The 17,729-nt window shown below is 40.4% G+C and overlaps 1 protein-coding gene across 5 annotated transcripts in view; it reads left to right on the plus strand.

Moving 5' to 3' along the window:
* LOC141097458 (uncharacterized) overlaps positions 1-17,729 on the plus strand; it is a 100,675-nt gene that overhangs the window by 57,916 nt on the left and 25,030 nt on the right. For 4 of the 5 annotated variants that reach the window (XM_073584650.1, XM_073584649.1, XM_073584647.1 and 1 more), the window contains exons 2-4: positions 11,210-11,231; positions 11,331-11,470; positions 13,565-14,042. In XM_073584650.1, the coding sequence (XP_073440751.1) occupies positions 11,382-11,470; positions 13,565-14,042 (567 nt within the window). In that variant the 5' untranslated portion in view covers positions 11,210-11,231; positions 11,331-11,381. Of the gene's footprint in view, positions 1-4,542; positions 4,596-11,209; positions 11,232-11,330; positions 11,471-13,564; positions 14,043-17,729 lie in introns of those variants that run through there. The other variant, XM_073584648.1, reaches the window with a different exon arrangement.

Genomic DNA, 17,729 nt, shown 5'->3' on the forward strand with positions numbered 1-17,729 from the left:
ACCAATAACACGAAAGGAAAGATAAAACAGACACCACAGAATTAAAGCAACTAAAAACCAAAATTTAGCTTTATCTGCTGCCAATGCTCCCAGCAGCAGAGTAAGGCACCCGATCAGCATCCAGCAGCATCACCACTGCTCCAGATAAGCTGAACCCCCTCTGCACCAGGTAGGTCCAGTCTTCACCAAGGTTGGTTAGCAAATGACCAGTATTACCAACAGTGATCTGCATCACCAGGTGGCCTTATAAAGGCAAGTGGTAGTAGTCACCACCTGCTGACTAAACATGTAGTAACACCATCGGCCACCAGGGGGGGACCCAGAAGCAGACTAACTAAACTTGTAGTAGCACCAGCGGCCACCGGAGGGAAAAACTAATATTAACCCCCGATGGCCTGAAAGGAAAAATGTGTATATTAGAGAATCCAGACTCTGACATAGATCCAAAAATGGATCGTGACAGTCATCTTATCCTGCCATACAGCATCATCAGCGAAAAAATAAAAAAGTTATAGCTCGCAGAATAAAGCGATGCAAAAATAATTATTTTTTTTATATAAAACAGCTTGATCAATTTTACCACACGCCCCCCCCCCAAAGAAATTCATGAAATGCTGGTTTTTGTTCATTCTGCGTCCCAAAAATCAGGAATAAAAAGTGATCAAAAAAGTCACGTGCCCAAAAATAGTACCAATGAAAACGTCAACTCGTCCTGCAAAAAATAAGACCTCACATGACTCGGTGGGTCAAAATATGGAAAAATTATAGGTCTCAAAATGTGGTGATGCAAAAATTTTTACAGCAACAAGCGTCTTTAAGCATGTGACAGCAGCCAAACATAAAAACCCGCCATAAATAGTAAATCAAACCCCCCTTAACACCCCCTTAGTTAGGAAAAAATAATAAAATTAAAAAAATGTATTTATTTCCATTTTCCCGTTAGGGCTAGGGCTTGGGTTAACGCTAGGGTTAGGGCTGAGATTAGGGTTAGGGGTGTGTTGGGGTTAGGGTTGGAGTTAGAATTGGGAGTTTCCACTGTTTAAGCACATCAGGGGCTCTTCAAATGCAACATGGCATCTGATCTCAATTCCAGCCAATTCTGTGTTGAAAAAGTCAAACAGTGCTCCTTCCCTTCCAAGCTCTGCTATTTGCCCAAATAGTGGTTTACCCCCACATATGAGGTATCAGCCTACTCAGGACAAATTGCACAACAACATTTGGGGTCCAATTTCTCTTGTTACCCTTGGGAAAATAAAAATTGGGGGCAAAAATATCATTTTTGTGGAAAAAATATGATTTTTTTTATTTTCATGGCTCTACGTTATAAACTTCTGCGAAGCACTTGGGGGTTCAAAGTGCTCACCACACATCTAGATAAGTTCCTTAGGGGGTCTAGTTTCCAAAATGGGGGTCACTTGTTGGGGGTTTCCACAGTTTAGGCACATCAGGGACTCTCCAAACGTGACATGACACCCGCAAACCATTCCATCAAAGTCTGCATTCCAAAACGTCACTACTTCCCTTCCAAGCCCCGACGTGTGTCCATACAGTAGTTTTCTCCCACATAAGGGATATCAGCGTACTCAGGACAAATTGGACAACAACTTTTGGGGTCCGATTTCGCCTGTTACCCTTGGGAAAATAAAAAAATTGGGGACTAAAAGATCATGTTTCTGGAAAAAATAAGATTTTTTTTATTTTCACGCCATATTTTCATAGAATCATAGAGTTGGAAGGGACCTCCTGGGCCTTCTGGTCCAACCCCCTGCTCAAAAGCAGGATTCGCTAAATCATCCCAGACAGATGTCTGTCCAGCCTCTGTTTGAAGACTTCCATTGAAGGAGAACTCACCACTTCTCGTGGCAGCATGTTCCACTCATTGATCACTCTAACTGTCAAAAAGTTTTTCTAATATCTAATCTGTGTCTCCTCCCATTCAGTTTCATCCCATTGCTTCTAGTCTTTCCTTGTGCAAATGAGAATAAAGATGATCCTTCTACAATGTGACAGCCCTTGAGATATTTGTAGACAGCTATTAAGTCTCCTCTCAGTCTTCTTTTCTGCAAGCTAAACATTCCCAAATCCTGTAACCTTTCCTCATAAGACAGGGTTTGCTGACCGGTCACCATTCTGGTCGCTCTTTTCTGAACTTGCTCCAGTTTGTTAATGTCTTTTTTAAAATGTGGTGCCCGGGCTGTTATAAACTTCTGTGAAGCATTTGGGGGTTCAAAGTTCTCACCACATATCTAGATAAGTTCATTGGGGGGGTCTAGTTTCCAAAATGGGGTCACTTTTGGGGGGTTTCCACTGTTAGGCACATCAAGGGCTCTCCAAACGTGACATAGTGACCGATCTCAATTCCAGCCAATTTTGCGTCAAAAGGCGCTCCTTCCCTTCTGAGCTCTGCCATGCACCCAGTGTTTTACCCCCACATATGGGGTATCAGCGTACTCAGGACAAATTGCACATTAACTCTTGGAGTCCTGTTTCCCTTGGGAAAATAAAAATTGGGGGTGAAAAGATCATTTTGTGGAAAAAATATGATTTTTTAATTGTACGACTGTACGTTATAAACTTCTGTGAAGCCCTTGGGGGTTCAAAGTTCTCACCACATATCTAGCTAAGTTCCTTGGGGGGTCTACTTTCCAAATTGGGGTCACTTGTGGGGGGGTTTCCACTGTTTAGGCACATCAGGGGCTCTCCAAACATGACATGGCGTCCAATCTCAATTCCAGCCAATTTTGCGCTCCTTCCCTTCTGAGCTCTGCCATGCGCCGAAACAGGGGTTCCCCCAACATATCAGGTATCAGCGTACTCAGGACTAATTGCACAATAACTTTTATGGTCCAATTTCTCCTGTTACCCTTGGTAAAATAAAAAAAAATTGGACCTGAAGTAATTTTTTTTGTGAAAAAAAAGTTAAATGTTCATTTTTTTTTAAACATTCAAAAAAATTCAGTGAAGCACCTGAAGGATTAATAAACTTATTGAATGTGGTTTTGAGTACCGTCAGGGGTGCAGTTTTTAGAATGGTGTCACTTTTGGGTATTTTCTATAATATAGACCCCTCAGAGTGACTTCAAATATGATGTGGTCCCTAAAAAAAATGGTGCTGTAAACATGAGAAATCGCTGGTCAACTTTTAAACAAAAAATAATTTTTGGTTCCAAAATTGTGCTGATGTAAAGTAAACGTGGGAAATGTTACTTATTAAGTTTTTGGTGTGCCGTATCTCTGTGATTTAAGGGCATAAAAATTCAAAGTTGGAAAATTGCGAAATTTTCGCCAAATTTCCGCTTTTTTCACAAATAAACACAGGTTATATGAATGAAAGTTTACCACTAACATGAAGTACAATATGTCACGAGAAAACATTGTCAGAATCACCGGGATCTATGAAAGCGTTTCAGAGTTATAACCTCATAAAGGGACAGTGGTCAGAAATGTAAAAATTGACCCGGTCATTAATAATAATAATTTTATTTTTATTATTATTTATATAGCGCCATTAATTCCATGGTGCTGTACATGAGAAGGGGTTACATACAAAGTTATATAGATATCGTTAACAGTAAACAAATTTACAATGACAGACTGGTACAGAGGGGAGAGGACCCTGTCCTTGCGGACTTACATTCTACGGGATAGTGGGAAAGAGACAGAAGGTCAGGGGTGCAGCAGCTCTGGTGGTGATGAGACGGCAGCTCAGGCGGTGGTGAGGCGGCAGAATGGTTATTGCAGGCTGTAAGCTTTCCTGAAAAGATGGGTTTTCAGGTTCCGCTTGAAAGATCCGAGGGTGGTGGATAATCGGACATGTTGAGGCATGGCTTTCCAGGGGATAGGGGATATTCGGGAGAAATCTTGGAGGCGGTTGTGTGAGGAACAAAAAAGTGTGGCGGAGAGTAGGAGGTCTTGGGAGGATCGAAGATTACGTGAGGGAAGATATTGGGAGATTAGTTCAGAGATATAGGGAGGGGAAAGGTTGTGGATGGCTTTGTAGGTCAGTGTTAGTAGCTTGAACTGGATTCGTTGGGGAATTAGGAGCCAATGGAGGGATTTGCAGCGGGCAGAGACAGGGGAGTAGTGAGGAGAGAGGTGGATTAGTCGGGCAGCAGAATTGAGGACAGACTGGAGTGGTGCAAGAGAGTTAGCAGGGAGGCCACAGAGGAGAGTGTTGCAGTAGTCAAGGCGGGAGATGATGAGGGCATGTACAAGAGTTTTAGTAGATTGAGGACTGAGGAAGGGACGGATTATGGAAATAACATCATTAACGTGCAAACCACCCTTGGGGGTAAAGGGGTTAAAGATGAAACAATAAAATGGATTTTAATTGCCAAGTAGGAAAAATCCCCTGGAATTTTTTGTTGTTTCCTGTGGCTATTGCATCATGGGTGTGCCTCTCCCATTTCAACTCTGTGTAGCTTCCTGGCAGTGAGCGGATCTTCTAAAGACGACAGACTGGGTGAGCTGGCTATATCTTTAATTGTTTGGTTAAATAATAATAATCCTTGCTTAAGAGACAGCAGAGCTTCCTGAAGGGGTCAGACGCCGCAGACTCCTCTATCATCTTGCGTCTCGCATTATCAGATTCTCAGGTAAGACAACGGTCGGGTCCCTCCAGCCCACATAACCAGCCGCAATCAAAGACAAGCTGATACTTACAAGACAAAAACTTCTTGCTCACACAAACCTTCATTTACAAGCTAAAATACCCAGAACTCTACAAAGATATAATATAGCATTCTATATACTTTTTCTTAAAGGGATTGTTTAGCTAATCATTTTAAAGCATTGAATGTTTGTAAATATAAAGACCACCAATAAGCTTACAGTGTATAACTGATGTTGTGAGTTTTTTGGTGATTAACAGCTTACATTACTGATACTTATGTTCTGTTTTTTTCTGAATTTGTAGAGATTTCAGCAATATCTACCTATCAAATTAGCCAACATAAAGCAAGATCTGAAAGTCGCTGGTACATCGCTAAGTGTGACAGTACCTTTACAAAATTCTTTGATTAAGAAGGAGATAAGCTCTTTGTCTTTCTCCCACCTCCCCCAGGATTGGGAATTCACTTAATTCTCAACTTGTTTATTTACTTTTGGGCATCATTGACTCAGTGACTGTACTAACATTCTAATTGTATCGTTCAACATATCTAATTCGTCTATTACTCTATCTAATATCTCTGACTAATTCATTTTTCAAAATGAACAACAGTGGAGCAATACCAAAAGCTACCACCTCACTAATGATCAAACCACCTAAATCTCAAAAAGGAGGCAAAACCCACTCACAATGTAATTCCTCAGAGGATTGGACCAATACCATCAGCCCTTTAAAATCTAGATCCCCTTTAAAAATGGATGATAGACCCGAGTACACTTTTAAACCTCATAAAGAGGACATCCCTTTAAAGGTATCACAAGTTAAAATCCAGGAAAAGATTCAACCAAAACACCACAACCTAAATTCTCCCTTGATATAACTCAAACGGAGGAAATGGACCTCTCCTTTTCTTCCAAAAGGAAAGAACCAGGGGACTGGGGGATTAATTATTCCTCCTTTCAGGGAAATTCTAAAGAGCATGATGAAAACGATTCCTCCCAAACATCAGTCCAGACAAAAATCGTTTTAAGAAGGACAATGACTCACTTACTCCAGGAGACAATTACACCTCCTCAGACAGTTTTGGAGATATTTCAAGACCTGGGAGTACAAATGTTGAAACGTATATGATGGATCTTGCCAACAAGATCAACGAGAATATGAAATTAAATCTTGAAAACCAGGCCAAACTATTGCAATCTACCTTTGACCTGTTTAATAAAAAAAAAAATACCATGAAAACAGAATGGAAGTTGTTGAAAAAAAACAGACAAAACTTCTAAAACAATCCAGGAAATGAATGCAGAAATACATAAACTCAAAGCAAAACTCGCAGATTTGGAAGATCGAAATCGTAGAAACAACATTAAAATCAGAGGCATCCCAGAAAATATCACTCCAAACAAATTGTCTGACTACATTAAATCAGTCTTTAAAAAGGCAATCCCGACTCTCTCTAACACAGAATGTATAGACTACCCCGCCCCGCAAACGTCCCCTGTAGATGTTCCGAGAGACACAATTTTCCGCATTCACTACTTTAACACAAAAGAAAAAATCCAGCAATTTATCAAAGAAGAAAAACTATTCCCAGAACCATTTAATCATCTAAATGTGTTCATGGACCTATCTAAGGAAACTATTGAGGTAAGGAAGTCATTTAAAGAAACCACCACCTTCCTCAGAGACAAAGGAATTCCATACAGATGGGGTTTTCCGTTGAAACTCCTCATTTTATTTAAAGGTAAAACCATCCCCCTTTTTACCCCAGAGGAAGGTCTTGACCATTTCGTCCTTAAGAGAAACCCCATACCCCAAAACCAACCAGTTTAGTTAAGAACTGTTAATTTCTAGTTTATTACAGGTTCTTTTGTGTTTCAATGTACCAACGCCTACGCTGTGAGCACTGCTTCTTTGGAAATAAGGATCTATCCTGGTGGGGTAGGATACTACAGTAATACTCAAAACTTTTATCCTCCCTAAAATCCTATTTGTTTTCACATCCCTTCTCCTTACAATCTCAGCCTCCTTTCTAAGCATCAAAACATTAATTAATTCCTTCATTTGGAATAACAAAAGAGCCAGGACCCCTACCAATATGCTTTTTAAAAATAAAAATTTTGGTGGTCTAGTCCTCCCAAATATATCTGCATATTATTTTGCAAACCTCATTAAACAAAGTATTTTCTGGCTGTCAAATGAAGATTCCCCAACTTGGTTAAATCTGGGACATACGTTAAATAATAGCCACAGAAAACAACAAATAATTCCAGGGGATTTTTCCTACTTGGCAATTAAAATTTATTTTATTGTTTCATCTTTAAAATAATCCATATGGCAGACATCCTTGGTATACACAGGGGGATCAAAAAAAGGGGCATACTGCTGCTTTATGCGTGCAGACGACGCGTTTCGACCTAGAAGAAGACCTGAGAAGGTCGAAACACATTGTCTGCATGCATAAAGCAGCAGTATGCCCCTTTTTTTTGATCTCCTTGTGTATACCAAGGATTTCTACCAAATGGATTATTTTAAAGATGAAACAATAAAATGGATTTTAATTGCCAAGTAGGAAAAATCCCCTGGAATTATTTGTTGTTTTCTGTGGCTATTGCATCATGGGTGTGCCTCTCCCATTTCAACTCCGTGTGGCTTCCTGGCAGTGAGCAAAACTATTGATGGCAGGAAGTCATTTAAAGAAACCACCACCTTCCTCAGAGACAAAGGAATTCCATACAGATGGGGTTTTCCGTTGAAACTCCTCATTTTATTAAAGGTAAAACCATCCCCCTTTTTACCCCAGAGGAAGGCCTTGACTTCATTTCGTCCTTAAGAGACACCCCATACCCCAAAACCAACCCACCCTCCCAGGTCAACCGTTGACATAGGTACACTACTCTGACGTTTAAAGGTTTTTGTACTTTTTACACCTAGTCCTAGGATACTATTATCACCCATAACTGTGTTGTTATATCTTGCTATGTACCACTACTGTTTCTCTTACCAGAGGTTATTGCTTTGTGTTCTCCCAATTGACGAACTTTTCCCCAAAGAAAATGAAAAGAAACTCACTAACGAGTACTTCCTTATTTGGTAGTACTTCGTAGTACTCTGTTCTTTTTTGACATTGTTGTTAAGTACTGTTAATTGCTAATTTTATTACAGGTTCTTTTGTGTTTCAATGTACCAACTCCTACGCTGTGAGCACTGCTGAGTACATTCTCGATTTCCTCTTACTCCACAATATCTTATCATGAGCAATAAATTGTTGACTTACAATGTTAGAGGTCTGAATAGCCCCAAAAAAAGGTTCACGCTTTGGAAAGAAATCATCCAATCCTGCGCCAACGTAATATGCATTCAGGAATCCAAATTCAAGAAAGACAACCGGACAAAATTCTCCCATAAAAATTTCCCTTATATCTTTTAATCTGAAAACACAAAAAAAGCTGGAGTTATTACATCATAAAAAAACAGTATATCTTTCAAATTTATTGAGGAACATAAGGACTCACGTGGAAGATTCCATGTTTTAATCTGCTATATAAATAGTCAAATGTGCACGATAATTAATACATACACTCCAAACAAAGGCCACTTAGGATTCATGGATAAACTCTTAAAGAAAATTACTTCAGTCAGGAAAGGTGACCTAATTTGGCTGGGTGACTGTAATATTGTCCCAGATGGCTATTTAGACTCTTCCTCATCAAAAAGATCCCAGTCACCCACCCTCAACAACTGGCTGTTCCACAACAAGCGTTTGACATCTTTAGGTGTATTAACACCACGTCCAGAGAGTACATACATTTCTCGGATGTCCACCAATCTGCCTCTCGAATTGACCTGTTAATTACAGACTTTTTCACATTACCCAAATTCCAAAAGGTCACAATCGAAAAAAAAGTAATTCTCGGATCACTCTCCAGTTACTAGTGAGCTCCTTCTAGGACCCTCTTTAAAGAAGAATTTCCTATGGGAAAAAAAAACATTGAATCTTCATTGAATCATTATTTAAAACATAATGGTTTCGAAACTATAGATCCATTTGCTAGATGGTGCGCCCAAAAAGTAGTCATAAGAGGAATTATTATGCAGATCTCTTCTAGAGAGAAAAAAATAAACAGAGCCAAAATCATTGATCTCCAATCTAAAATCAAAAATAAAGAAAACTCGCAACTCAATCTTTCCCGACCATCAGAGATAATACAAAAAGAAATACTAAACTAAAGACAAGAATTTGAGTCTTTAATATTTTCATCTTATGACGCAGTTATAAAAAAAACTCTAAATTTAAACAATGTTCGTCCCTAAATAAGCCAACTAGATAAAATAAGACAAAACAATAGGATAAATAAAATTCTGTCCCCTAATGGCACCTTGCTTTCTCACCCTCAAGACATTGCAGATGCATTGGCTGAATATTATCACCTTACAACTTAAATCTCCAATCTACTTCCCTGCAACCAAACAAAGCCTCCATGGAAACCTTTTTATCATCCATAGACGTGCCCAGTCTGTCTCCTGAAAATCTGGAATCGCTAACGTCCCCCTTTACACCTGAAGAAGTTGAGGAAACTTTCCAACATTTTAAATTATTTAAATCTCCTGGCCGTGACCGTTATTGTAATGAATATTATAAAACATACAGTAAAATTCTCTCTCCCCACTTATCCCAAATCTTCAACAAGGCCTCCTCCACAGGATCATTTCCATCGGAGATGCTGGAGGCTACAATCATTTTGATCCCTAAACCTAAAGGTGATTTAGATAAGATTACTAACTATAGACCAATCACCCTAATAAACTCCGATTTAAAGATTTACTCAATCAACTTAATCAATAAAGACCAAATAGGCTTTGTTAATGGGCGCCAAGCTATGGATGGGACGAGAAGGATTATTAACACTATCAAATTTGTTCACTCCTCCAGACCTCCTACGGTTATAATCTCCCTTGATGCTGAAAAAGCCATCTGCGGTCACCACGCTGCTTCTTCCTGCCTGTTGGGGTGATATGCCTCCCTCCCCCTGTGGGCTGCTGTTCTCGCTCTGCATGTCCTCCTACCAGGTTGGGTCACTTACTATATCATCCACCACCTCGTCTTCCACATCCTGGTCCTCCTCCTGCCTTTCTGGCAATTGTGTTTGATCATCGTCCACCTCTTGTGACATGTTCCCACCATTGCATCTGTTATCATCTCCCATCGTTGTCCATATCATCCCAATAAATAATAGACTTATGCATCCATACAGTCTTGTTTCTGGGAGTGGATGAAAGGTTAAGCCGTATGCTGGAATCCACACAGCGTCATACGTGGAAGAAGGCAGAACAGAGGTATTACTGAAGCCAAACAGTAGCCGCAGTTCTTCCCAATGAAATTCCCCTGTGGCTAATGATTTGTTGGAGGAGTGACACATGGTGCCCGCGGTTCTACACCATGCTGGACATCCCCTTCAACCCCTTTGCAAACACATAATGTACAGTAAATATATTTTATATGTGCTCAAGAAGTGTATGGAAATGGCTAAGGCTATGTGCCCACTATCCGCATTCAATACATTTTTATTAATTTCTGTTGAGGAAACTAACGTTTCTGCAAGAGAGATTGACATGCTGCGGTCCTGAAAGACGCGCCACATGTCAGTGTCCGTGGGTGATCCGCAGACGCATACTTAGTGGACTTGGGATTTCTAGAAATCCCATCCACTATGCTGTAACATCTGGCCGCTACGGGTCTGATGCTGCATAAATACGCAGCGTCAAACCCACAGCAATTCCGTACCCATCACATCTGAGTGAAGAAAATAAGATGGGAAAAGATGAGGAAATTCCAAGCATGCAAACCAAGCAAGAGTCACACAATAAACTCCTCCAACTCTCCAAACATCAGCTTCTCCCACTCCAGATCTATGTAGCAAGTGCTAACTCAGACAAGGACCTGGCCAGCAGGCCTAGCTTATATGTGGAAGAGGAGTGGCTAACCGAGCACAGTTGAATACAGGAATTTCCCACATGGCCGATTAACCCCTGTCCTGCTGAAAGAAACAAACATGTTCAATACACCGGAGAAGTGCTTCTTCTCAGCGGCGAAGCAGGAGCCACCAGACGCTGCAGTCATCTGGCTCTGCTCTGTTGCAGTAACCCCATGACATTGAGGAATGGAATAAAACAGGGTTAAATGAATATAATTGTTACTAAATATTAATCAAAACAGACATCAGAAGATTGAAAATAGAAAAATGGCAAACAGCACTTACAGGATCAAGGGGACGCACGCTGAAAGTCCAATGACCCAGTCGGACAGCAGGAATCCCAATAAGAAGAAGAAGAGCAGCATCCAATCCAGGTGAGAATAGTGTAAATTTATTCAGCCATGAAGAAATGCAACGTTTCAACCACCAAGTGGTCTTTCTCAAGCATGCTTGAGAAAGACCACTTGGTGGTTGAAACGTTGCATTTCTTCATGGCTGAATAAATTTACACTATTCTCACCTGGATTGGATGCTGCTCCTCTTCTTATTGGGATCAGAAGATTGAAAGTCGTTTTCAAAGAAATGTTATACATTTTTTTAATTGTCATTTCTTTGCATTTTGCAGGAAACGTGCGCAGCCAAAACAGGTATTTATCCTGTTTTTTATGTTTTACAATCTAAAATAAAAATGCAAATTGGAAATATCAATATGAAATACACTATTAATACATTTTGTTTTGTCTCAGAAAAAAGCCCACAGATCAGCCTAATACTGCATTTGAAAAAAAGCGCTAAACATGGATCAGACCCCATCAGCATCCTCCCCAGATCCTCAATCTTTGGAGGCAGCTGAAACCTCTGCACAGCCAAGCACCTTCCCTGACTGGTAAGTGGACCGCACCACGGCAACAATGGCTGCCAAGCAGTGCTGTAGCTAAAGAAGTGGTTTTAATGCAAAGCTTGTCAGTCCTTTCACTAGGACCTCTCCAGCCAGAACATGTCATAACCAAAACTTATAAAGCTTATAAAGAACATTTTTCCTGCATAAAATAATTTACTCACTGGTTTCCTTCCAGTTCTCTATATCATTGCCCAGGTTCTCCATTGAGGTTGTTCTGCCCATTCAGTGCAGCTAGATATTTTTAAGTGCTGTTCCAGCTATCGCCAGTAGGTGTCATAAGTTGCCCTTCTCCTTTTATTCATCTGTTTGGAATTTTCTGTTCCCCGAATGGTTAATTGTTCTGAACCGCACCTTCTTCTAGCCTCGGTCAACAACATGTAACCATTCTCCAGCCATCTCCTGTGAAGCCCACATGTGTTTAGCCCAGCTCTTTGCAAAACCATTGCTATAACAAGCGGACTACGTTTTTACCTGAATCATCCACATTTTGTACAACAATATGCTGAATCATCCACACTTTGTACAACAACTCCTGATCTCATCTACTACTGTGTTCTACTATACCATCTGTTATCATCTCCCATCGTTGCCCATATCATCCCAATAAATAATAGACTTATGCATCCATACAGTCTTGTTTCTGGGAGTGGATGAAAGGTTAAGCCGTATGCTGGAATCCACACAGCGTCATACGTGGAAGAAGGCAGAACAGAGGTATTACTGAAGCCAAACAGTAGCCGCAGTTCTTCCCAATGAAATTGCCCTGTGGCTAATGATTTGTTGGAGGAGTGACACATGGTGCCCGCGGTTCTACACCATGCTGGACATCCCCTTCAACCCCTTTGCAAACACATAATGTACAGTAAATATATTTTATATGAGCTCAAGAAGTGTATGGAAATGGCTAAGGCTATGTGCCCACTATCCGCATTCAATACATTTTTATTAATTTCTGTTGAGGAAACTAACGTTTCTGCGAGAGAGATTGACATGCTGCAGTCCTGAAAGACGCGCCACATGTCAGTGTCCGTGGGTGATCCGCAGACGCATACTTAGTGGACTTGGGATTTCTAGAAATCCCATCCACTATGCTGTAACATCTGGCCGCTACGGGTCTGATGCTGCATAAATACGCAGCGTCAAACCCACAGCAATTCCGTTCCCTTAGGAGTTGGGCTGGCTCCATACAGGTCAGTTACATTATCTTCTTTTTTGCATTCTGATTAGCTCCTGCAATCCGATGTTCGAGAAATATCATCAAGTCTAACTGAATTGTAACCTGTTTGGATTGTTTAAAAATAAACAGAACATCTATAATTTGCGATTATAAAAAAAAGAGTCCTGAGATCTTTTTACCGTAGTATGAAGGACAGGATCCTACTGGATCATCTTGTGTTGGGACTGGAGGGTTGTGTTCTCTTTTCTGCATGCCTGACATGACCATTTTGGTGTCCATCACCCACGACCAAGGGCTGTATTAAGATTCGCTATATATTGCCCTCATTGAACTTAATAATTTATACGGCGCGCCCCCTTATGTTGCCTCCAGTCAGAAAGAACTATTGTTGTAGCGGTTTGCTTTCTGACCCAAAGTCAGGCATGTCAGATCACCAGTGAGGCCACATTAGGAGGTTATTGACAAGTGCTTGGAAAAAAAGGAAACTGCACACAGGTTGGGAGCAAATCACTTTATCTGATATAATGAAACACGAGGCAGTTTGTTTTATACCATTTACAACTAATGTAACTCAATGTAATTGATGTAGCCCCCTCCTGTTACCCAGGGTCACATTTTATTTAACATGTACCCAGAACATGTTGTTGCTGACTATTGAAAACATGTAAGAAGTGTGGTCTCCTTGAATAGGAGACTACCAGACTGCTTGCATGACTAAACACATTCTAGCAATTAAAGGCAATTAAAGGCAAAACATTAACCCTTCTATATCACTATGTAATGTACCAAACATTTGTCTTTTTTCCCTTTGGGACTTTTTTTTTTATGTACATTTAACCTTTTTTTATTTGCATTTATTTTCACATTTTTTTCTGAACCTGAATACGTTATTTTATCTTTAGCCCGAGACGCCTCAGTTCACAAGAACCTTCTAAAATTACTGCAAAAAGTCCGCAGGTGACTTTAACGGAGACCCTAGATCTTCCAGACGGAGGTGATGGTGATAAGCAAGAGAAAGTGGATGATTGTCTAATGAAGGATATCAGAACGCACAAACTGAAGAGTGAAAAAACAAAACCTGAAAACGATGTAGGGGTCGGTCCTGACCCCATGGAAAGTTTAGATGCTGAACCTTCAGGCACGCTGAATATGGCTACAACCACCACTCAGATGAAAAGGCCAAAAATAGCTGGAAATATGGAAAAATGTGATGTAAACTTCCAAGAGTACCAGGAGAGGTCAGGAGATCAGGCTAACCAATGCACCATTGGCGAAGAATTGAGCATTAACCCCTCCTCTGACGTACTATTAGCAGATCTATTCGGGGATGAGTGCTGCGATGGATACTCGATATCAGTGCATGACCAGGAAGTCTCGGAGGTCAGTGTGCAGAAATTGCAGCGCTGACAGCTTCTATAGCATGCAGATACTGCTTCATCTGCATGCTATAGAAGTGATCAGGCTGTACAAAATGAGTGTCCCAAAGTGGGACAAAGTGTAAAACTTAGAATGAAATAAAAAAAAAAATTTTAATAATTGTAAAAAATATTTAAAAAAATAAAAATAAAAAAAATCAATATTTATTCTATCACTAAATAAATATTTGACTGATAAAAAAATCTAAAAAATAAAAATACACATATTTGGTATAGCCGCATCCGTAACAACTCGACCTATAAAACTGTCCCACCTGCTAACCCTTTAGTGAACACCATAAAAAAAACCAAGGCAAAAAACAATGCTTTATCATCATACTGCCAACTAAAAAGTGGAATAATGCGCGATCAAAAAGACGGATATAAATTAACCCCTTAGCGACAGAGCCAGTTTGCAGCTTAATGACCAGGCCAATTTTTACAATTCTGATCACTGTCCCTTTATGAGGTTATAACTCTGGAACGCTTCCATGGATCCCGCTGATTCTGAGATTGTTTTATTCGTGACATATTGTACTTCATGTTAGTGATAAAACTTCTTCGATAAGTCTTGTGTTTATTTATGAAAAAAACGGAAATATTGCTAAAATTTTGAAAATTTAGCAATTTTAAAATTTTAAATTTTTATGCCCTTAAATCAGAGAGATGTGTCACACAAATTTCTTAGTAAATAACATTTCCCACATGTCTACTTTACATCAGCACAATTTTGGAAGCAAATTTTTTTTTTTGTTAGGAAGTTATAAGGGTTAAAACTTGACCAGCGATTTCTCATTTTTACAACAAAATTTACAAAACAATTTTTTTTAGGGACCACATCATATTTAAAGTTATTTTGAGGGGTGTACATGACAAAAAATACCCAAAAGTGGCACCATTCTAAAAACTAGACCCCTCAAGGTGCTCAAAACCACATTCCAGAAGTTTATTAACCCTTTAAGTGCTTCACAGGAACTAAAGCAATGTGGAAGGAAAAAATTAACATTTAACTTTTTTTTGCAAAAAATTTACTTCAGAACCAATTTTTTTTATTTTTACAAGTGTTAAAAGAGAAAATCAACCACAAAATTTGTTGTACAATTTCTCCTGAATACGCCGATACCCCACATGTGGGGGTAAACCACTTTTTCAGCACACGGCAGAACTCGCAAGGGATGGAGTGCTGTTTGACTTTTTCAACGCAGAATTGGCTGGAATTGAGATCGAATGCCATGTTGCGTTCGGAGAGCCCTTAATGTGCCTAAACAGTGGAAAACTCCAACAAGTGACCCCATTTTGGAAACTAGACCCATTAAGGAACTTATCTAGATGTGTGGTGAGCACTTTGAACCTTCAAGTGCTTCACAGAAGTTTATAACGTAGAGCCGTGAAAATAAGAAATCCATTTTTTTTCCCGCAAAAATGATCTTTTGCCCCCAAATTTTTATTTTTACAAGGGTAACAGGATAAATCATACCCCCACAGTTATTGTGTGATTTGTCCTGAGTACACTGATACCCCATATGTGGGGGGGAACCACTGTTTGGGCGCATGGGAGAGCTTGGAAGGGAAGGAGTGCCATTTTCGAATGCAGACTTTGATGGAATGGTCTGCGGGCATCATGTTGCGTTTGCAGAGCCCCTGATGGGCCTAAACAGTGGAAACCCCCACAAGTGACCCCATTTTGGAAATTAGACCCCCTAAGGAACTTATCTAGATGTGTGGTGAGCACTTTGAACCCCCAAGCGCTTCACAGAAGTTTATAAACGCAGAGCCGTGAAAATAAAAAGTCTTTTTTATTTCCACAAAAGTGATTTTTTTAGACCCCAATTTTTAGACCCCCAAAGTTGCTAAATAGTGGAAACCCCTCAATTCTTGCTCCAACCCTAACCCCAACACACCCCTAACCCTAATCCCAACCCTAACCCTAATCCCAACCCTAACCCTAATCCCAACCCTAATTCCTAATTCTAACCCTAATCCTAGTTCGCCCTAACCCTAATTCTAACCCTAGCCCTAACCGTAACCCTAGCCCTAACCCTAGCCCAACCCTAACCCTAGCCCAACCCTAGCCCTAGCCCAACTCTAACCCTAGCCCAACCCTAACCCTAGCCCTAGCCCTAATGGAAAACTGAAAAAAAATATATATTTTCTTTATTTCATTACATTTGCTTATATAAGGGGGTGATAAACGGGGGGGTTATGTACTATTTTTTTTATTTTGATCACTATGATCGTTTATCATAGTGATCAAAATAATGAATGGAATCTGCCAGCCAGAGCCGGCAGATTCCCGGCGGGCGCACTGCGCATGCGCCCGCCATTTTCAAGATGGCGGCGCCCATCGGAGGACGCCTTCGGGACGCGGGACCACCAGGAGGGAAGTCAGGACCACGGAGAGGTACCGGGGGGGATCGGAGACCCTATTTCTCTCTCCTCTGATGTGCGATCACATGAGAGGAAAGAGAAATTTAATGCATAATCGCGGCCTTTTTTTGTTTTTTGCGGTCGCCGTTATAGGGTTAATAACGGCGATCGCAAAAGCGGGGTCGGTAAATACCGACTGATTCATGTTCTCTGGGGTCTCGGCTACCCCTGGCAGCCGAGACCCCGGAGAAAATCCGACACTGGGGGGCGCTATGTACTTTCTCCACAGCACCGTGAATTAACGGCGCTGTGGTTTTAGTACCCTTAATTACCGCCGTTAAAAGGCGTATCGGCGATCGTTAAGGGGTTAACATGGTACCGCTGAAAACGTCATCTTGTCCCGCAAAAACGAGCCACCACACAGCGTCATCACCAAAAATTAAAAAAGTTATAGCGGTCAGAATACTGTAGAGTGATGCAAAAACAATTATTTTTTCTAAAAAATAGTTTTTATTATATAAAAGCGCCAAAACATAAAAAAAGACATAAATGAGGTATCCCTGTAATCATACTGACCCAAAGAATAAAACTGCTTTATCAATTTTACCACACGCGAAATGGTGTAAACGCTCCCCCCAAAAGAAATTCATGTAATGCTGCTTTTTGCCCATTCTGTCTCCCCAAAATTGGAATAGAAAGTGATCAAAAAATGTCACGTGCCCAAAAATGGTACCATTAAAAATAAGACCTCACATGACTCCGTGGGCCAAAATATAGAAAAATTATAGCTGTTAAAATGTGGTGACGCAAAAATTATTTTTTGCAATAAAAAGCGTCTTTTAGTGGGTGACAGCTGCCAAACATAAAAATCTGCTATAAATAGTAAATAAAACCGCCCTTTATCACCCCTTTAGTTAGGGAAAAATAATAAAATAAAAAAAATATTTATTTACATTATCCCATTAGGGTTAGGGTTGGGGGTAAAGTTACGGTTAGAGTTTGGATTGCGGTTACGTTTGGGATTAGGGTTAGGGTTGGGATTAGGGTTAGGGGTGTGTTGGGGTTAGGGTTGGAGTTAGTATTGGGGGGTTTCCACTGTTTGGGCACATCAGGTGCTCTCCAAACGCAACATGGCGTCTGATCTCAATTCCAGCTAATTCTGCGTTGAAAAAGTCAAATGGTGCTCCTTCCCTTCCGAGCTCTGCCATGTGCCCAAACAGTGGTTTACTCCCACATATGGGGTATCAGCATACTCAGTACAAATTGCACAACAACTTTTGGGGTC

This window comes from Dendrobates tinctorius, unplaced genomic scaffold (genome assembly GCF_039654945.1).
Source record: "Dendrobates tinctorius isolate UK_male_01 unplaced genomic scaffold, ASM3965494v1 ptg000084l, whole genome shotgun sequence".
NCBI lineage: Eukaryota > Metazoa > Chordata > Amphibia > Anura > Dendrobatidae > Dendrobates > Dendrobates tinctorius.